At 39.3% G+C, this 22071-nt stretch overlaps 1 protein-coding gene across 1 annotated transcript in view; it reads left to right on the top strand.

The window, feature by feature from the left end:
- Positions 1-22071, top strand: part of ANO5 (anoctamin 5) — a 59626-nt gene that overhangs the window by 15802 nt on the left and 21753 nt on the right. Inside the window, exons 3-6 of the mRNA XM_029963795.1 lie at positions 1663-1733; positions 8244-8291; positions 14869-14982; positions 21788-21856. Coding sequence (XP_029819655.1) covers positions 1663-1733; positions 8244-8291; positions 14869-14982; positions 21788-21856 — 302 coding nt within the window. The remainder of the gene's footprint in view (positions 1-1662; positions 1734-8243; positions 8292-14868; positions 14983-21787; positions 21857-22071) is intronic.

The following is a 22071-nucleotide window of genomic DNA, read 5'->3' as shown; positions in this document are numbered from 1 at the left end:
GAGGTGAACTGAGTTCAGTTCTGTGCTGCAGAGCTTTTCTGTGTTTGATGTTCTGTCTTACAGCGTAGTCCCTGTAGCATTTGGGATATGTTTGGGTAGAAAGAATGATCCCACATTGTTTACTTTCAGACTAACTTTTTAGAGGTGACTTAACACTTGTCTCCACACACATATCTGCACACAGAGACACTTTTCTACAAGTGCATAAATAAAACCCAAGTGTTCAGATTGTAGCTATTAGTACAGATTTTGCAGGTGCAGTTTACCTTAGCAGAATAGCATGCAACAGCTTTAAATGTCATGGCATTCAGAAACTTGTCCATTATATTTTACATACCATTGTGTACCATTGCCCAGTTTCTCATTATATTGTATGTAAGCTTATAAATTAGAGACCATTTTCTGTAAGTGAACTTAGAGAAAGAAAAAAAAATTGTAAGAAACAAAATACTCCCAAGCTCTACTTAAGTAACTTATTATTTATTTTCAAAGAACCAGTTTATATCCTGCCTGGATACAATTTTGGCATCAAATATTTGCAGGTTACAAAAAAAGAAAAAAAAAGTTGGGTTTCTGGTAGGAATAATCTAATTGTAGTTGTCTTGACAGTGGTCCAGTGTAAGATGGACCAGTTTTTCAGTCTGTCCAGTCTAAACTGTACTCAGCAATACTTCCTTGATGGAGAGAGGAGTAAGATGAAGCCTTGTTTTTGAAAGAAAGAGACACCATTATTAGATGCCTGCTCTAGATTTTGATGAGCTGTTTTCAAAACGGCTTATCCTTTTCCATTGGTGGTGGAAGTTATTGAGATGCCTGATTTAGGAGACCGATGTGTCAGTCTAATCACCAGAGAGATGGTTGTTTACCAAAACTTCTTGGAGCAGGAGCCTATAGCTGATGGCTCAGAGTTGTTCCCCAGAGGAAACCAATGACAGAGTAAGTTCAGAAGCACAAAACCAGCTGATGTCTCAATACAGTTTAGGGTTCTGAAGGTATTGAATATGATTTTCCTCCCTAACATTAACATTTAAGTAACAGTGTCCTTGGTGAAGTGACTGTATTTGTGGGAAAGTCATGCTGGAGTTCACTGCTGTTAAAATGAAGGTAGTTTCTTTTGGTTTGGGTTGTTGTTCTTGTTTTGGGGTTGTTTTTGTTTTTTAAACAACAAGAAACTTAGTTAGGTTCATATTACTATTCTTGATCTGTTGTCATGTCTCCATTATGTGGGCATCTGTAGTCTTGAGGTTATGCATCATTAACCCCTTAGCAAAAAAACACACCCTAATTTGATGTCTAGCAAGCAATCTCATAGATAATTGACTTTTCACAGCCAAGGCATCAAAGCTCTGGGTGCGAGACCCTCTTATACAGCAACCCAGCAGGTATTTGAAACAAGAAGGATACATGATGGCAACAGATTTTTGTTTGTCACAGTTAAAAATATGTTTCTGTGACTGCAGAGTTACACCAAGGTAGGACAGACTGAGTGTATTGTCTTGCAGCGTTTTTTCCCCTTTAAATAACTGTTCTTGGAGATTGACTGAGGATTATTTTCCACCTTTTCCTTGTTTGATGCCTTCAAGGTCCACGTCGTTTTCAGAGACAGTAATATTTTAAAATAAGGAATGTATTGATGTGAATCTCTCTTTCAATGTTCCTTAGGGGAAGAATGCAATGGACCCTTAAGTGAAACCATTTCAACTGCAGGATCAGAAATCCCAAGCAGCTCTGAGGTAAGGTACAGTGTGGATGGTGTTAGCTACTGTACTGCTGGTAGGAAGAAAGAAGAGTGATTGCTGTGAATTGCACAATTAGTTTTAAAACTAATATTTCTTTTGGATTGTCTTCTACCCCCTTTTCATCCATGTAAACATTTCCTTCCTGTGTTGTTTTGAAAGAGCAAAACTGTGGATGTAACACTGATACTCACTGAGTCTTGTAAGAGACTTAACAATGTCAGTGCTACAAAACAGTAGAGGTAGAAACCAGTATGAACTTAATGGTGTTTCCAGTATTAGTCTTGAAATTAGAATCACACAATCATTAAGTGTTTGGACAATTGGAAAAACATAATGTTTCTGCACAAAGCAAACGCTTTGTTTTAAGCTGGGTATTCCATTGCTGGCCTGCTGGGGAGATGGAGGCATGGGAGTGTTCTGCTGCTCTAGGAATGTTGTGGCAGCGCTGCAAGAGGCACGAGAAAGCAAGTAACGGTTTGAGTTACTAAAATACCTCCTCCTTGCAACACGTGCAATATGAAAAGCATCATCAGCCATTCTCTTTTCACAGCACTTCATTGCTTAATATGTGCAGTGCACAATGTGGTGTGGTAGCAGTGTGTGGTTAGTATTCAGTTAAGAAACAAAAAGAATACTGAAAATACATGTTCTTGAAATTGGTATTTTATTTTCATTCCTATAGTCTGATTTCTTTATTGTTGGTATAGGCTTAGAGGAAGATAGGAAGAGTTTCAGATAGGAAAAGAAGCAACTGTTCTGTCAAAGTAGAGTCTTACACTGGCAATGAGCACTCATCAGAAGTGACGTCTGTTGAGTGTTGAAAAACTGCAGCTGTTCTGCTGAACTTCTTAAAAGTAAAACATGTCCTCACCTACCTCTGAGGGTCAATTCTGGAGATGATCACATGAAGACAGAACTCAGAAGAGCTTCCTAAATTACACAGTTCTTTATCTTCCTAGAGCATGCAACCATATCATCCAAATGTTTTCATAAATGTACCAGTTCCATCTTAAAACTTGTTTGCGTGTTCACCCTACCACTTTCTGAATCTGTTGTAGGAGTTGTAATCATCTTTTTCACCAGGAAAATTTTCAGTCAACAGCTATATCAAATAGTTCAATGAGCAATGGGCAGACATGATCTCCAATTATAGTGTATGAATCATCATACCATGATAAGCTGATTCTGAGTTACTTGTGAGTCTCTGAGTGGATGGAGATGACCTATTTCACCAAAGCTTGAAAGAATTCACTTCATGCCTTAGGATGTATGAAAAGACAGGGAACATGGGAGAAGGGCTGCAATGCATATGTCATATATGTAGAGACATGGGATTTGAACCTTTTTTGAAGGGTGAAAGATTCATTATGGGATGAGAAAGGACACTCTGATCTTCAGCACACTCTTGTCTGGGAAAAATATATCTGGTTATCCTCTCAAAAATCTCTCCTTGATAACTTTATGCAGCCTTGTCGCTTGTTTCTTCTTTTGTTTCCTTACATAAGTATTTTTCCTCTTAATTTGTTCTTAAATATCTCAAAATATTTTCATATTAGCAATATCAGTCTGAGTTGACTTGATAACTTGGGTTTTTTGTTTTGTTGTTTTCCTTGCTCCTTCTGAGAGGACTTGTTGGCTTTAGATAGTTTGTTTCTGCAGATCAGCTGGTCATCTGATATTTGCTTACATTAAAATTAGTACTTTTCTGTGCTTTGCCTTATCCTACACCATGTCCCCTAATACATTGTCATTTTGCTTTCTGTGCATTAGCCAGATGTAAAGCTAGAGAGTTATTCTTAATCTTCTTGCCCAGTTTCACACTCTTATCACTCATGACAGGCTTAGTTCTTCATTAATAATGTCCTAGATATTCAGGTTAGGTCTATACTTAGCTTTTCTATGAATTCATTCCAGTAGTAAGATAGCCCCTAATATTTATGGGATTTTTTTCATAAAATGTTAATCTTTTGTCTCCATATATTGTCACAACTTCAGGTGTCTTCTGTATAAACTGGAAGAATTTCTTTTGCCTCAGTTCTTTGCTAGGCTGCCTTTGACATCCTTGATGCATTCCTGTAGGAATTGAGCAGGGTCTTCTATCCCAGCATGAAAGACAAGCTGTGGTTTCTCTTCTTTTCACCAAGCCCTTCTGAGCTGGGGTCAATATGCTTTGTTCTTGTTTTGACAAGTAGCACATTTCTCTCTTTAATGATTTTACTCCTGTGGTAGGCTGGTAATTTTCTTGTCACTTAACAATGTTTCTGCAGTTGAAAAATATGAACGTTTGGAAGTCTTAAACCAATTTAAGTCAAGTAATTTTGAAACAGGAATGGAATTAATTAAAACATTGGAAAGAGTTAAATGAACTTACACGCAGGTCACAACTTCATTAGACTTGGGCTGTCTTTTGGAAGAGAAAAAACATAATGTACAGTAGCAATATGTTTCTGCTCAGCAGAAATCCTGTGCAGAGAAATTCTGTTCAGAGAAAAGCTGAGGCCTTACCATTGATTAGAGGAGGGAAAAAATAAATCTAGATTTAATATGGAGAGCAGGAAACATTACCTATCCATAATTCAGTGATTGTTTCTTTCTTTCTTTCTTTCTTTTGTAATCTGTAAAGGAATATGTGATTTGGACATAAGGAGTGATGCAAGTAAAACAAAGACAAAGTTGAAAAACAGTCTGTAGTGAAGCCTGCCAACATATATACAAAAGTTGGATGAAGTCCAGGACTCAAAGAACATTTGAGTCTCCAATCTGTGGTGTGTTTGGTCCTGGGTTTTTTTTTTTTTTTTTTTTTTTTTTTTTTTTTAATCTTCTTCTTCAGCCTCTGTATTTTTCTTATTATTTAATCTCCCACAAGAACAAAATAAAAATAAGATCACTTGGAGTTCTGCAGCTTTTCATATTCCAACCCTTACAGAGTAAATCATCTCTAGATGTCGTGCAGGGAAGCGAGGAGACGTTATCAGCAAACAGGAGGTGGGAGAAGGGGAAAAAAAAAGATATGATGGGGGTATTTTCAAATAAGTGCTGCAATGGGAACTGCTTCCAATTATGTCCTTGTTAAATCACTAATACACAGACAGCTGCTTCTGTTAGGGATGGGCAACTGCCCTGAGTGAATCTCTACATAGAATCTACCTGAATCAGAAATACATAAATGCCTCTGAAAGTCCTTTCAAGCAAATTGGAAAATGAATGCAATGAAACCTGAGAATTCGTTTTTCCTCTGTGCTTTACTCAGAGAGAGCGCTAGAAAAGTGTGTGGTGGTGAGTCTGTTCAGAGGTTGTAATTAGTTGCTCAAGTTACAGAGTAAATGAGGATGAAACCCACTGACAAAATAGAGTTCCTCTACTTAGGAGGAAAGAAGGTTACTCAATTAATTCAAGATTGGAAGAAAGGTTAAAAATTTGAATTTGTATGAAATTTCCTAATAGTAAAAGTTCAGGCCATTCAGAAGGGATAAATGTAAAATTAGTACAGATTTTGTCCAAAATTGAATCCCTGGTTTTTAGTATATCAGCATCTGTAAGATGTGTATACAGAGGACTATTTGTCGTCTGCTGTTCCAATTAAGAAGTACAAAGTATTTTAAAATGTTTACTTGCTATGCATGTGCACCCCTTGGTGCACATGCAGGTGACTGCACTACTCTGAGGAAGGCTGCAGGATTGTGCCCTAATCTAACCCTGAGGAGTTAAAAATTACTTTTGCATGGTTATACATGAAATTTTCACTTTTCTGTTAGTTTCACACTGGTGAAATGCTCACTAACTCATTGTTAATCAGGATTGTCCATAATGTAACTTGGTCATGAGAAAATCTGAGAACAAGCTGTCTTTATTTAAACCAGGTAAGCAGAAGTAAATTGACAGAACTCCATCAAATTTAATAAAGCAATGCATTTTACCAAAATTAGGGGTACAACACATAGATCGTTATTTTTTTCAGAGCTGCAGGTGTTCCAAATTAATTGTTTGGGTTTTTTTTTCTAAAGAAACACCATCATAATACACATTACTTTTCATGCTTGTTAATTTTTCAATTCAGACAAGGTGGATTTTCAAGTAGAGAGAAACATATAATACCATTATCAATATTGTGAAGGCAGACCAAATTGGATTCAAAATCTAGATGGAAGCACAAAAATACTTCTTCCAAGTCTAACAAAAACACAATCTGAGGGCTATTTTGGGGAGAGCCAGAGTGCATTAAAGGCTTATGAGAGTGGATTCCAGAGTAAGAAGGACCAACCCACCACTGCTGCCACCACTGCCAACCTTCTTGGTTTTCCTCTCAACAGAGTTGGACTGTTTGAGTTGGGTCCTGTTTTGGGGGTCATGTGTTACCAAGATTGGACCCCCTTTGTGCTGTACATAGATTTTGGCATACAATGGAAAAAGTGGTGTGTTTCTACAAGAGTACTTAAAATGTGCAGGAGAGGCTTTGAATACCACTTTTACAACAGTTAACTCCAATGACCCGAGCTAATTAATTGCTAATTAATTGCAGACAGTTGTCCTGAGAGTAGGGTAGGTTCCCTAGATTAACAGGAAAGCATTTCACAGAATGCAGAGGAATGTACAAAGGCCTCTACCAGCTGTGCATCTTCACCTCACAGCTGAGTGTTTCACTAAATGTATTAAGATTCTATCTGTGTGGGCAGTGAGCACCAGTGGGTGGCTAAACCCTGGACTTACATCCAGCCATGGAGGAATGTGTGGGATGGAGAGGCTGGATGAAAGTAGATGGAAGAATCCCAGCATGGATGGGGAGGGCTGTGTGCAGTGGAGAGATCAGGAGCTGTGGGGCAGCGTTGAAAGCAAGGCTGTGCTTTCATGGAGGTTCAGTTTGTACAGTACTTTACATGGCAGGTACTTGCAGTGTATAACTGGAGAAAAACTCTCTGCTTAATTGTCTCAGCCCTTTGTTCTCTACTAATAGAGCAGGTTTTTCCTGTAGCATCAGTGACATGAGGATTAGAGTTCTAAACCCAGGTCAGACTATCTCACAGGAAGAGCATAGTGCAGCTATTTATATTTGTACTGGTTCTCATGTGGATTCCTTGCCAAAATCCAGATCGATCTCTCTGTGTTTGTTTGACTGCGTTCTGAAAGGGACATTTTTGTCTTACTTAGATAAGCAAATACCCAGAGATAACATCATAAAAAGAATGAAAAGATGTGTTTATGTATTACTTGACGTGTCAATAGGACAAAACCAGCACATTTGTTTCACAAAATTACAGGAATGAAATTCAGTGGTTTCTCTTAAGAAAAATGGTAATAAAAGTGAAAAATATTGTTTTCTAATTTAAAAAATAATAAACAGTACTTTATGAAAATTGGTTTTAGGGTAATAAACCTTTTGAAATATTAAAGTTCTAAAGCAATGAATGATGGTCCAATAATGAAATGCTGTTAGTATTCTGCTTCTATTGAAAGTTAATTGAATTCCACAGAGAACTGTTATATTTTCATAATGCCCTCACACTGTTCGTTGCACCATTTAAACCTGTCTGTGGTTTGTGTACAGAAGCAAAACAAAAGAAAAGTGTGATGTTATTGACTATCAGAATTAGATATTGCAGAACAGCTGAGGTATTGCAAACCATTATTTGTTCCAATGGCAAAGTCTGATCTCAAAATCCATCGCTGCTGCAATCCCACCGTGGGGCCAGGACCCCAGATGGCTGATGGTTATGTTTGTAGGATGGCTGTGCTCTGCAGAGCTCTCTGTTCTTGGTGTGCCTGTCACCTCTGTGGAGTCTGGCCTGAGGATGTTGCAGCAGCCCCCAGGCCCATGTACAGGAAAACAGCACCAGACCTTGTACAATTAAAATCAGGGTAGGGCCTCACTGGCTGTGGATCAGAACTGGAAGCTGGAATGCCCTCACTAGTCTCATTAAGAATAACAACTGCAACTACTGGTACCAATTTACCTTGTCTACACTGGGAGATTGAGGGTTTGTTTCCTTGCATTTGTTTTTGTTCAGTGCATGTTGTATAACTTCGGTTGGTATTTCAAGAAATAACCGTTTAAGGGGCATCGCATTGTTCTGGATGTGAGCACAGCTGTCTATGCTATGTACACTTTCTCTCTTTGGTATCAAAATAAATAAGAGTGCTGTTAAAAGTTGTCCTTCATCAGCTTGTAAACGGTAATCCCCGCAAACTTGTTTAGACTTTATTTTTTTCTAAGAGAAATGCTGAGGAATGATGTATATCTCTTACCAAAAATGGTAATTGTTAATATTTAAAATTAATAGGGGCCATGTAAAAGTTGGTGGCCTAGGCTAGAGACCAAACTCGCCTGAGGAAGTGGAGATTGCTTTAAACTTTGACTATCTAGACTGAAAATCCATCTACTGCTCAGAAGAGCTTTTATCAGCTTAAGCCAGAAACTTCGCTGTTTCTTCTGAATTAGCCTTTTATTTTTGAAGCATCCTTTGCATCATCGCTAACAACATTATGTTTTTCCCGTGATGCCACTGGCAGGGCCTAAGCAGCACTGAGACTACTTTACTCATCCCTGAACATCAAGTGGTAAGCAGTAAGCAATATTCATGCTTCCTTGCATGAATTTGTGTGGCGTCTTCTATTACAGTATGCCAAAACATCCCTCACCAGAAAATTTTCCAGTTTCAAGGATGCCATCCTTCCAAAAAAGAGTCTTTTCTAGCTTATAAATTATGAATGTGGTGTTTGCATTTATTCCTGGTGATGATTTAAAAAAAAAAATTCAAGCAAATCAAAAAGATAATAGACAAAATTGGAAAGTTAAGATTGGTGGAGAAAACTGGAAAGTTTGCTTTTTTTATCATTGTTTTGGTTTGATGGGCTATAGGGTACATTCTGACTCTGGTGTTATTAACAAATGTGGGATCCCTTGTTACCGTGATAGCCTGAGGGCTGTGTGAGTCAGCATGATACTTTAAAAAGTTGTAAAGAGCAAGAAACAAACATTGATGTAATTTGAAACGCGTTGCCTCTTTTTTTTTCTCATTGTAGCAAATAATAAGGAAAGGCTCAAAGTAGCCACTTACTGAAATTCACAGAAAAGATAACTGTATAAATTCTCAAATATATCAGAAAACTTAAAATAATCATGTTTTATGGAGAAAAAGTACAAAAATTCACTTAAGATAACTGAAGAAGTACATGCTGAGGTGTATTAAAACTGTCTGCTCGCTTACATTGGGCTCTGGTGTCTTCCATTAACACCTATGCTCTCTTAGCATACTTTTATTTTTCTTTGTTCTGTTCTTGTTTATCCAGAGAGGCTTTTTATGTGCGTTTAAATTTCAGTGCAAATATCTTGGTGTCTTAAACGGCTTTGAAGTGCATGTTCTCAAGCTTTCAGATTTTAATGTGGTTCAGAAATGAAACACAAGTGAGAGTGAAAAAAGCAGCTTGCAAGAAATACATGGGATTTTGTGTTTCTTTGGATGGGAAAGATTATGGTTTTTTTATGCAACCTTGTAACCTGCATGAAGTCTAACTGGAAACTGGGATGTGTGGTGTTAAGAGTGTTGTTAATACACTTCTTTAAAATGAGTAACTCTTCAGTTGCACGGATTCCTCCAAGGAAGAATAATGAAGAGAACTTCATGGAAAGGGGCTCTCTGGTAAAATGGGAACTGAGTTTATGGTGCATAAACCAGAAATTTGCCTTTTTGGTTTTCATGAGAGTGCCTGTATATTTGCATATGTTCTGGAAATGCATTCACAGGAACTTTTTGCTTTTGGAAATACGTTTATATTATATATATGTGTGTGTTTATAAAATTATGTCTAAACTTATTTATAGGTATATATAAATATATATATTTATATTTATAAAGTTGTATCTAGCATAGCAGCATTTAGATCCGCATGTTTTTCCTGTAACTGTGTGTTTAATTCAGTGAACAGGAGGAGCATATAAATATTCCTTGCAAACTGGGGATCTGAGTGAAGGTGTTAACTTTGTTTTTAAGCCATTGAATGTTTCCTACCCCTTCAGTTACGGAAGCTTCTCTTGTATTTTGGTTCAGCTTTTAAACACTTATGGTTTTGTCCATTTCTGTATTCTGAAAGTTTTTCTGCAGTGGAAATTTATAAATTACCTGATTACTTTTTAATGCAGTTCTTTTGTTTTTTTTACCCTGTTCATTTTAGATCTAACATGCCTGTGTGATTATCAAAGGTATGCAGTCAATAAAATAAATATTTGGTTTGTAGACTATCTTGTAAGCAAGCAAATGTTACAAACCAATTTCATTTTGTAATTTCAGGCAGGTTTTTTGCCTGGAAATATAGGACTATGACAGTATAACTCTTTGATGTGCTGATGGGGTTCATACAAACAACCATTCCATGTTATTAATGTAACCTCATAGCCAGAGGTGCTTCCCTGTGCTGTAACTCTAATGAAGCTAATGGGTTCCTCCACCCCAGATTAGTGTTGGTTACTGCTTTGTTACTGAAAGTGCTGCTCTAAACCACCTTCTCACAAAAAAGGTGCAAGATGCAAAAAGCAGAAGGGGAACAGTGCTGAGGTCTGAACATGCAGTCCCATGTCTGTGGGGTTGGACTCTTGGGAAGCCTTGAAGTCCAGGGCATTGAATTTGGGGTGGGTGTTTCTGAATGTAGGCCCCTAAGGAACTTGCACTCTTCTGACTGAGTAACAATCTGAAAAGTATTGCTTTAAGAGACGTTCCCCTGTCTTTGAAGCATGGGTATGGAGGGGCTGGGATATTTAGCAGCAGGGTGTATTTGGAGGAAGCTCCCTGCCTATAAGGAGTGAGCTGTGCTAAGTGACCTGTAAGGACCTAAAATTCCTGTTAGGTGCATGACCAGAAACAGAAATCCCTCAGAGTCCTGTAAAAACATGAGATTAAATCATTCAGGTATAACCTGCAAAACATATTTGCTTTTTGGGTACTGTGATTCCCTTAAACCACTGAGTGGGAGCTGCCCACACTGCCTGAGGCCGTTGGGCCACGGGGACATTTACCGCAGTCCCCGGCCCTCAGCTTCAAACCAAAGTCATTTCTCTGAAGCACTTTCTGTGCCAGTGTTAGTGGTTGGTGCCACTTACAGCTGCTGGGTTTCCCCTCTCCAGCTCACCGTGTCTGACTGTTTGCCTTGGCCCTGCAGAAGTGTCTCTGAGGTCCCTGCAGAGCCAAGGGCTCCTCAGTGAGCGTTCAGCAGTGCTGGACAGTCTGGGTGGTTCTGGGGAGTGTGGGGCCACCAGCCAGCATTTACACATTATACCCAAACCAGTCTGGGCAGAGAGGGCCATGGGCTCTTACAGCCTTACTTCATCTTGAGCTGTGCCTGTTTCCGTACTGACAACTTGGTCTCTCCTGTCTCCTGTCCTGTTTGAGTCAGGGTTTCCTACTGCAGGGCTGTAGATCGTGTCCGAGGTGAGGATTGCAAGTGTAGGTACTGGGAAGGTTGGTTGGTTGGACATGGTCCAATACCCCAACCTCTGCTGGGTGTCTAGACAAAAGTTATCGAATATGGGGTAATTTGAAATATTAATATAACTCTGTATGAATCCTGTAAGTTTGCACTTCTGTAGCCATGTGAAAAGAAAATTTCTCTCTTTGCGATAGATCATTACAGCATTCAATTAGCACATCTGTCTGCAACTTGTGAGGTCACTTAGTTCTCAGAGAGATAATTAGACTATTGAGACTGGAAAGTTACTACAGGAGGGCAGTATTTGAACAGGTGGTTTTTGTAAACTTGCTTTGCAGCTGATGGATTTATTCAGCTTTTTGAAAGCATTGGTAAATGCTGAATGTTTGCAGTAACACCATTTCATAGGCTCCTGCAGTGAACTTGGGTTGGAAGTGACCTCTGGGGGTCTCCTTGACCAGCCTCCTACCCAAGGCAAGGCTGGCTCCAAACTTAGGTCAGGTTGTGCAGTCCTGGCCTAGCTTGATCAGGCTATGTGGTCTTTGGGGATGGAGATTAGGCAGTCCCTCTGGGTAAGGTAACCTTTTGTACCCATTCCCACTCAACCACACCCTCACATCCAGTAGAAATTTCTCTTGTTGCGACTTGTGGCTGTTACTTCTAGAGTCTTCACCATATGGCTTGGGGCTCCATCTCTTCTGTAATTCCTCACTGGGTATAATTTAATTATTCAAAAGCTTCAGCTCGCTTTCTGTGCTGTGTTGGGAAGTTTTAATTTGGTACTTGTATTGCAGAAGAAACACATTATAAAGCATCTACTGTGATGAGGTGTAGCTTCATTTAATAACTGCAGGTTGTCCAGGATAATTAATTTGAATACAGTTCTGGAAAGAGCTGCTACTAATCCGTAATGTTTAGTGATTCACTGATAGCACCAATGCAAATGACAAACTTGTTATATATTTTAAACCTGTAGGTGCACATGTATGCACAAACCTGCATAAGTATGCAAGACTGATCTTGTTCTCCTTGTAAAATCCAAATGCAACAAAATGGAAAGGAATAATTTATGTGTTTAATAAGCAGGCCTGTCACTATCCGTGATAAATAATCCTATGTACAGAAGGAGAGGGAAGTGATAAGTATTCCCCTTCTCAAAGCAGATCAGCAATGACTACTGCATCTTCTTAAATTGATAGTCAGGCCTTTAATGACTGAGGGTTCTGACGCATCTTAAAAAATGAGCGAACGTTGGTGGCACTAAAGATAAAGTATTACTTCAATTGTATTGAATAATCTAATTATAGCTATGCAACCCAGACAATTTGGGATACTCCTCTGGCAGGAGCATTTTTTGAAGTAAATATGATGTATTGATTTATTTCTTCTTTGTGTATATGATTCTGTGGCTTTCACAGTGTAAACCAGTGGTTGGGGTGGCCTTTTTTAGGGCAATTCCCCAGCACTGTAAGTTGTTAGAATGCACTTTGGGGTTCACTTACTGTAAGGCTGAATAATTACATTACTGTTGATTCTCTACAGATGTGAGTGTGGTTCTGTGCACTGTGATAACTTGATTAAATCAACATCTAAACTGTTGCAGTTTGCACGTAGTCACAATTATATTTACAAAGAAAAACCCAAACCTGTAAGTTCAAAATAGGATAGAAAAATGCTTTTTCTTTTCATCTGTTGGATTCCATGGTTTTTCTGAGCCTCTTAATCATGCACGATTATGTACTACATTTGAAAGCAAAACTATTTTCTGAGGTAGCAGATTTCAGTCATACAAAGTAGTCTACTTTAATTGATCTGCTGTAAATATTTCTCAAGAAGAAAAACCACAGAAAACCCTCTCAAAATTGCTGAAGAGGGAAGGCAAAGAAAGGATGGCAGCATTTTCAGGAAATAATTTCTTTTACCTTTTGTAGCACAGTGTCTTGAGCTCCCCAAAGGCTAGGATAGGGAGCACAGGAATTCTCTGTAGTGCGTGGATGCTTCAGGTAGGCTGCTGTCTGGTTCCAGCAGTTACCAGTGTGTCTAATGGAGATGCATAAAGTTGTGCAACACCGTGGAACAATAGGAATTTTCAATTATTTGTATTTCATTTCAGCCTACTTGAAGATAAACATATGTCCTGGACTATGTGGATAATATTGCTTGTAATTTTGTCAGCTCTGGAACTACATGGTTGCCATTTGTCCTTTTGTGTCCCAGCAGGTCCAGCCTAACACGAGTGTAACAGAAACATGTGCTTGTTGTATTACCCTTGCACTACACTCAGACCCACTTTCTTAATGTTCTTTTTTAAATCTGCTTAAGTATCCAAATGATGGCAACTAGCACTGTAGGAGTCATTCTTTTAAAACATATATTTGCTGTCAAAATGGATTCCAGCACAGCTTTGCCTCTAATAGAAAAGACATGATAGTCATATTATTTGTGGGTGCTAGTTCTGATAGTTGGAGGCTTTTCCCAGCTTTAAGGGGCACGGATTTCTTGCTCACTGTAGTTGGGGTGTGTGTGCTCCAAGCAGGTGGTTTGGACCTTGGAGGGAAGCAGTGGGCCTGCTAACTACTTGTTGGTTATTCCAGCAGAGAGGAAGGAGATACAATCTGTTCCTGAAGCGACGTCTCAGGGTAAACCAGTGATGAATGGTATTGCAAGTGGCTTGGATGGCTGCAGTAATAACATGCTTCACTGTGTGATGCCTTTTGTTAGCTGTGAAAAAGGTTCACAGTTATAAATAAATATCCTGTGCTTTCTCAGGGAACTTTTTCACATGTATCCTTGCATGGTGTGAGACGGAGACAACAGAGACATAGCCCTCTGAATTACTCTGTTTTGTTCCTACTCTAATAAAATGAAAACCCAATTCAGCTCCATAAAAATACACTTTTGTTGATGGGTGTGGTTTAAAAACACTAGCCTTCCTCAACAGAGAGGCCAGATTTCCTCTCTGGAATTCCTCAACATTTAGCTTCTGGAGAGCACTTTGCTGTATGTCTTGTACACAATTTGGTAAAGCTGAATATTGATATGATAACAAATAATATTACCTAATATTGCAAATAATATTACCTAAATGAGTTAACTTCCTTAGCAGAGTGGGGTTATAGTCTTTTATTTGCCTAACATTAATTACTGTGGCCTAATCGATGAAAAAGGTAAATGTTGTTACTGTGACACTCTGGCCTGCTGATAAATTAAAATATGACCTTTAATAGATCAATTGGAATACTAATTACCCAGTTGCATTGATACCTTTCATTAGATGTGGGGTTTTTTTCCCCATGAAAGTAAATACTCAGTTTTGAAATGTCATTCCTGTGTTGTTTGTGTGCCATTTTTATATGTAGTCATTGCTGGGACATATGTCTCTGTGGTGGTTGATTTAGTGAATCTTGTTATGTAGAGGAAAATGCATGGAATTTACCTTTTGCCACCTGCTTCAAGTATTCACAAGTATTGCTACACTAACATGTATTTATTCTTCCTGCACCAGTTATTTACATGTAGTGCTTGTGGACATATGCAGTTAATTTTGAAATTACTTTTAACTGGATATAGCCCTGTTAAATCTTGCCCAAGTATATCTTCAACTATGAAGAAGCTGAAGAATTGTGACAATGTGGGGAAACTTCTTTGTCTTCTGTTGTATTTTAGAGAAACAGCAATACTTGTTTTTTTATTCATATGCCTTTATCTTCTACAGATTGATAAAAGACATCAAAGCAAAGATTCTATTTTCTTCAGGGATGGTGTCAGGAGAATCGATTTTGTTCTCTCTTATGTGGATGATTTTAGTAAGGAATTGGAAAAAAAGTTGGTAAGTTTGTCTTTTTGAAATCCTCTTAATTTTTATCTCCAATAACCTGAATATCAGTTACTAATTCTTTCAGATCACTACACTCAACTGGAATAGGACTTAGCTAAAAATTTTATAGCTATGTGAAAATCCATTCCATGTACAGAAATTTCTGTGTAATTTACTGTTGTGTGTCAGGACCCAATTTTATTAGATTTTGGGGACTGTGTTTATTGAATTGATCACTCTCCATTGCTTAGGCTGGGCAATATATAATATAGTTGAGCAAAGTAACCCAAATTATTTTACTTCTTCATGGACAGTCTAGCTGAGACTTTGGAGAAATATCTGTAAATAGTTTTGTCTGCAAATACTTTTAAATGCAGGTTTCTTCTATATAAGCAAAGCATCATTCAAACAAGATTTAACAATAACTATTTTTTTCCCATCCATTGACTGCAGTTAGAGCAGAAATAATTTCTTAGATCCAAGAATCAATGCAATTTTCCTTTAATACCTTTGAGACTCTTTTTGTAATATATACTCTGAGTAGCACAAGCACAGCATGTCCTCTTTGAGCTTTTCCCTATGTTTGACTTACTCTCTACATATGTATATTCATTGTTCTAGGAGAATATTTAAAGTGGCTTTGATAAGAGCACAAAGTACAAGCTTTTTCTAAAATGCCAGTGACTATCCCTGAACTTCCCAGCATTCAGTTGCCTGACTGACACCTATTTGTTCCATGCTCACACTGACACTTGTGGCCTAACTTGGCTAAACATGTAAATTCAAGCTATATAAAAAAAATCTATACTATGAGATGCAGTCAAGACAAACAACAAACTTCACATAAAGCACAATATTTAAAAAAAAAAAAAAGAGGGATTTTAAGGTTCTTTTTTCCTCTGTATTTCCTGCCTTCTTTCTGAGTCAGGAGAGGTTACATTTACAAACTGGTGTCTCCAATATATAACTCCAAAGTTTATTCGTGATTTAAAAAAATTGAAAAGAGAGAGACAACAAAAAAACTTCATTCTCATGCAATCATATTATTCTGAAAGATAAGGGTATCTGAAAAAAACTAATTATACCAATGCTTATGACAAAATCGTGATCAAAACTAAAGGTCTGTGAAGTAAAGGACAGTTATCATCTATATCTTTTCATATTTCTTTCATAATTAAAAATCCTAATTTCCTTTGAACAAAAACTGCAAGATTGAGCTGTTAAAAAACTGACCTATTGCTTTCATTCCTTTATGAAGGAAATACTGTTTTCATTAAGGATTTATGCTGCCTGAACTTGCATCCAGATATGATCCAGTGTAGAGCACAGCCCCTCATCTTACTCATTACCTTAAAAAGCCCAGGAGTTTCTGTCATTGTCTCTGTTTGATGCTTTTCCCAGGTGAAGCACCCTCAGTCAGCTCTGCTCAGCTAGCCACATTCCAGAGATTTTCTTGGGAGACCAGGATTATTTTATAGCTGTGGTACCATAGGTTTATATACAGACATAAAAAACTTTTTCAAACTCAAACCCTCTGTCAGGCTGTAATCCTAGTTGCATTCCTTCTTCTCCTGTAAAGCAAAATGCATTTAAAAAAGGAGGAAGAGCAGACCACTCAGCATAGAGAGAAAAAAGATATCCATGCAGAATTTGTCAAAGCAGCTCTTAAAATAGACTTCTCCATTAGTCATACTCAAATTATTTAAGATGAGAAAAGAAATTGAGACTATTTAGGTAATGTTTCAAGTGGGAAGGAGAATAAGCCAGATGGTCAGTCCCTTGTTCATATTGTGTGCAGCAGTTTCCTCCTCATTGCTTTATGGATCATTGGGGGGTAACAGGAATCTTTGCCAGACCAGAGGCCAGGAACATGAGTGTCATTATTGACTGAAGGGTCCATGTGAGGAGGAGCCCAAGAGTTTGTAGCTAATGCTGTGTTTCCTCCCTGAGGTAAAAATGCACTTGCTAGGAAGAAACATCTCTGTCTTGCAAAAGGCCAAAACATCCCTGTTAAGTTTTGTGAGGTTTAATTCTTGTGTATGTCTGTTAGTTGGAAAAGAGTTTGTGGCCCCATGGAGGAAGAGGTTTGGTCAGTGGCCCTGTAGATTAGCTCTGCAGTCACTGGACAAGCAGGCATGGAGATATCAATGGTTTTACACGGTTCCTGGAGAATCTGCATTTGCCCTATATTTGTGTGCATAGACCTTTATGCAATTAGTATGCCTGTAAATTGGTGCAGACTTCTTAGCATACAATTACTGTTGTCTCTGTGGGAGCAAGATTGGTGCACTGCAGCATCTGGAATTCATCTGACATATACTGTACTTGATATTGTACAGTCATCACAGCAGTGTGAATTTCTTTTGCTGTGGCACAATGATACAGCAAAATGGAACAGCTAAGAATAGGAATGTTCATACAAAGAGAATTAACAGTTGTGACAAAGGGTTTTGTTTCCTTGTCTCAAGGAAACAGCTTTATTCTGCATTTCTAAGAATGGGATAAATAACTCCTTTGTGTATTTCAACACAGCCCTAATACAGATGTAAGAGATGGTCTGTTCATCTTCTCCCTTAGTTTCCTGCATTAACTTCTTTGATGTTCCCAGACATATTCCAGCTTCAACGCTGTTTTGAACTTGCCTTCTAAATCCAAACCACAAACTCCTCTAAACAAAAATTAGGATTATATTTTTGTGAGACAACACTTTTATATTTTTCCTTAAAATCTCCAGCACATAAGTGGAAATATTTTACTCACATATGAGATGTATGTGACCATCAAAAAATAAATAGAATTTATAAAATATCTAACGAATTATTAATAACTAGAACATGATCTTAATCGTCCCTAAGTATATTTCTTCACAAGAACTCCAGAGCATTAGGACTCGGGGATTTCTGTGCAAAGTAACTTGGAAGCAAAGTGCCCCTGTCCCCAGTGGTGCACGGAGATACAGAAAGACATTTTATCGAACCCTTTTCCAGTTTTCATCATCTCGAACAGAAACTTTTGCTTTCTTGGAGGCACCACATAGCCCAGAGTTAGGGAGCCAGGGCCAGCAAGTATCAGATGCTTGTTGCTGGTGCTGTCAGCCCTGTTAGGCTGCTGGCTGGGAGAAGCTGCATGTCCAGCTCTGCAGGCACGGCTGAAAGCTGGGCTCCATCCAAGCTGGGCACTTCTCCCTGCTGCTTTACAGCAGCTTGGCTGGTACTTGCAGAAGGAATCATAGAATATCCTGAGGATATTCCAATGAGTCAGCAGTGCCCTGGCAGCCAGGAGGATCAGCTGTGTCCTGGGGTTTGTCAGACAAAGCATTACCAGCCAGGCGAGGGAGGGGATTGTCCCACCCTGCTCTGCACTGGGGTGGCCTCACCTGGAATATTGTGTGCAGTTTTGGGCACCACAATATAAAAAAGACATGAAGCTATTAGAGGGTGTCCAAAGGAGGCCACAAGGGTGAAGGGCCTGGAGAGGAAGATGTATCAGGAGGGGCTGAGGGCACTTGTTCCGTTCAACCTGGAGAAGAGGAGACTGAGGGGAGACCTCATTGCAGTCTACAGCTTGCTCATGAGGGGAAGAGGAGGGGCACATACTGTTCTGATCTCTTCACTCTTGTGACCTGTGATAAGGCTTGAGGAAATGGCATGAAGCTGAGTTGAGGGAGGTTTAGGTTGGGTATTAGGAACTAAAGGTTTTTCACCCCGAGGGTGATCGGGCACTGGAGTTCAGGAGTTCATAGAACCACAGAATCATTAAATATGCTGAGTTGGAAAGGACCTATCAGGATCAAAGTCCAACTTCTGGCCCTGCACAGGACAGCCCAATAATCCCATCATGTGTCTGAGAGCATTGTCCAAATGCTGCTTGAACTTTTACTTCCTAATACCCAACGTAAACCTCCCCTGAAACAGCTTCATGCCATTCCCTCGAGTCCTGTCACTGGTCAACAGAGACTCACTTTGGAGGGCACAGGGAGCACCCTCCCAGCCATGTGGGCAGTCCCTGCAGGCTGCAGGAGGGCCAGTTATCTGTGCTGTTGGCCTCCTGCTCTCATGGCTCTGGGTGGATGAGATGACAAGAGGCCTTTCCTAAACAGGCTCCATCTCGTCTGAAACTTTCTTCCGAGGGAGCTGTGTGTGCAGCCTGACCAAGATCAGACTGATCCCATACTGTGTTCTCTAGGATACAGCTAAGAGCAGGGTTCTTGTACACCTTACTAGTAGCATGTAAATGTTTCCCAAGGCCATGTTTACTTCCCAGTATCCTACTGACTGCAGTTAGAATAAGCCCAAGAATCCTGATACGTAAAAGGCTTTGGTGAGCTTGGTGCTCCCTGCCTAAAGGAAGAGGAAAAGCAAGGAAGAGGAGTTTGATTAAGGAGTATTATGTTGTAAACTTAAAATTACTGTAATCTCCTGATCCTTGACTGTTGTGACAGGCAGTACCACCACAAACAGGTTTATGGTAGTTGTCTCTCTTCCACTGATCATGCAGTGTTACATCTGCATTGGGCTTTTTAGTACTGCTGAACTTTGGATCTTGCTTTGTTAATCTTATCAGGATGGCTCCTTACAGCCTAGCATGTGTTAGATGATAAAGTTAGTCTGTGCTTATCCCCCACCATGTGAGATATCCACAGCAGTGTTTGGAGAGGTCAATGCTCTACTGGCCTCTCTCCTACCTAGGCCACGGTGGTCTCAGAAAATGTGGTTTCAGTGCTTTACAGATGCTTGGGAGAGGCTTAAGAACTATACTTAAGATGTGAAGAAGGGCATTAGCCTACTCTGGCTGGTCTTCACTAATGGGATGACTTACAGAGCTTCCCTCTGTGACTGCAGAGTGGCATCTCTAGCGGAATCAGAAATATATCCACCAGGTACAGCTTTTTAGGTTTGAGGCAGGAAGCTTAAAATTCTAACAAGTACACATTAAAACCAACCAGCACTGGTCCAAGGGTATGTTGGTTTTGGGTTTTTTGGTTTTGCAATAGCAGCAGACTGATTTCCTTTTAAAAATGGTTGTTTCCAGTGACTGGAAAGTTCAGTACCTTGCATGGGTTTCAGAGAAGGGGGCTTATGGGAGGAGAGCAAAGTGCTAAAAAGAGCATAATTTCTATTAGACCACTGTAGTTTGTCACACTAAGTGTATAGTAAGGAAAAATAAGAAGGATAAGTAATGGGCCAGACCCTTTGGCACTGTCTGTTCCTGAGCTGCACAGCTGGAGAGGAGCTGGCTGGTGTCTGGTGGCAGAGGAGCCTCTGAACTGACTCACTTGGCTCTCCTCCAGTGTTTGCTGGGGAAAGAACACACACCACTGTGCTTTGTTTGGAGAAAATGTAATCCAGACTAGCACATAGCTTTGGATACTAGCCTTAGATGTCAGATTTTCTATAACACTTCAACATACACTCCTAAATCACCTTTTAGTTGTTTTGTTCTCTATTTGATTATCAGGTCAGCAGACCAGAGCTCTCTGATGTTTATACAGGTGCATGCAAGAAGTTTAGTGGGATTGATTATTCAAAAACAGTGCATGGAATTGCATTTGCCCCCAGCATGTGCTAGAATTGAGGAGTTAGCATATTTGCAACTCCTATAGTCAAGTGTCTAATTTAATATCTAATAATATTTGGCAAAATCAGATGGGACAAGTAAAAATGAAAGGCTGCTAGCACAAGAAAATACATCAATACGTCTTAAGGTACATTTGAGGGCTGTGAAAGCTATTCTTCAGTCTGTATTCATTTGTCTGAGTAGTTTATGCAAACTGAAATGCAAAAAGGGCAGACTGCTGCTCACAGACATGCAGGGAAAGGAAATTGGCTGACAACTGTGGTGTTTTGCATTTTTAAGTATGTTTGAAAAATGTCATTTAAGAACCTTTCAATAGAAAAAACATCAGGCAGCATTGCAGGTTTTAGCCAAAAATAAATTTGTGGTCTAGCTTGTGCATTTCAAAGAGGCTAGGTCTCAATATTTGCCTTACTTTATGGTTATTCTGACAGTTCTTCTGCCAGTTTTGTGTAATTGAAAGGAAATGAATGCAATCTCCCAGTCGGAGCAAAAATTACACAGAGAAGGAGGGGAAGAAAATGTTCTTCCCTAAAGGCACCACCTAGGAATTGCTTGGCAAAATAAAGAGTTCCAGAAGAATCTCAATCTCAGAGAGGTCACGCAGCCACTGCTCACTGCCACAGGCAGGTTTGTTTGACTCTGCTGAAGTCCACACTGACTTTGTGCAAGCTAAGCACATGGAAGATCACACGTGGGGATTTGTTGGTCTTATCTAGTGTTACAGTGATGTTTGTGAAGTACTGTTTGAATTGCCTGTAATCAGTACTTGAACATCTCTATCAGGCATAATTGTAAAACAGGTAAATAGGTGGGACTGTGAGCAATCGGTCTTCCACGTGCTTCCAGGATTTTTCCTTCCATCTAGTTTTGATTGACATTCTCTTAGCAATGTAGCTGAACTTGAACAGTTACACACCCCACATACCAGCCTCCTGAAGAGTCAGAAGTGCTCAGAACACAAGACATCAATTCCTTCTCTGATTAACCAGAACATGCCTTTTCCTACCCAGTAGGTTTCCTGTTGCAATTCCCGATGTGTTGCCATCACAAAGCCGGCCTGCACTCGGAAGTGGCCTGGTATGCATCAGCTGGTTTTTGTCTGATTGCTTTTAGAAGGTCACATAGCATTAAGGGGTTGTCATCAGGGCAGCTGAGAGAAGTTGAAACTCAGTGAGTCATCAGTAAGGGATCAGTTAGTTGCTAACTTTGTCACTTACTAAAGTATTTTGTTTCTCTCTAGGAAAGACGAAAAGAATTTGAGAGCAATCTGCAAAAGGCAGGTTTGGAACTAGAAACAGAAGACAAGAAGGTAAAAAAAAAAGGAAAAATTAGGATGAGAGAAGTAGACTTGCAAATTAATAAACCACTTTGTTTCTTTGGGAAAAATTATCAATTATGCTTGTGGATTTCAGTGGAGTGTGACTTAGGTGAAACAGGATTAATATGTTTGAGTCCTTTTTCTAGATACATTCATAAGAATTGCAGAAGCAGAAGAATTGTGATTCAAGAGGAAGAGATGGCTTT

The sequence above is a fragment of the Manacus vitellinus genome, unplaced genomic scaffold, assembly GCF_001715985.3.
Source record: "Manacus vitellinus isolate BGI_N305 unplaced genomic scaffold, ASM171598v3 scaffold_63_pilon, whole genome shotgun sequence".
NCBI lineage: Eukaryota > Metazoa > Chordata > Aves > Passeriformes > Pipridae > Manacus > Manacus vitellinus.
Note: the sequence above shows the minus strand (reverse complement) of the source record. Positions and strands in the feature narration are given on the sequence as shown.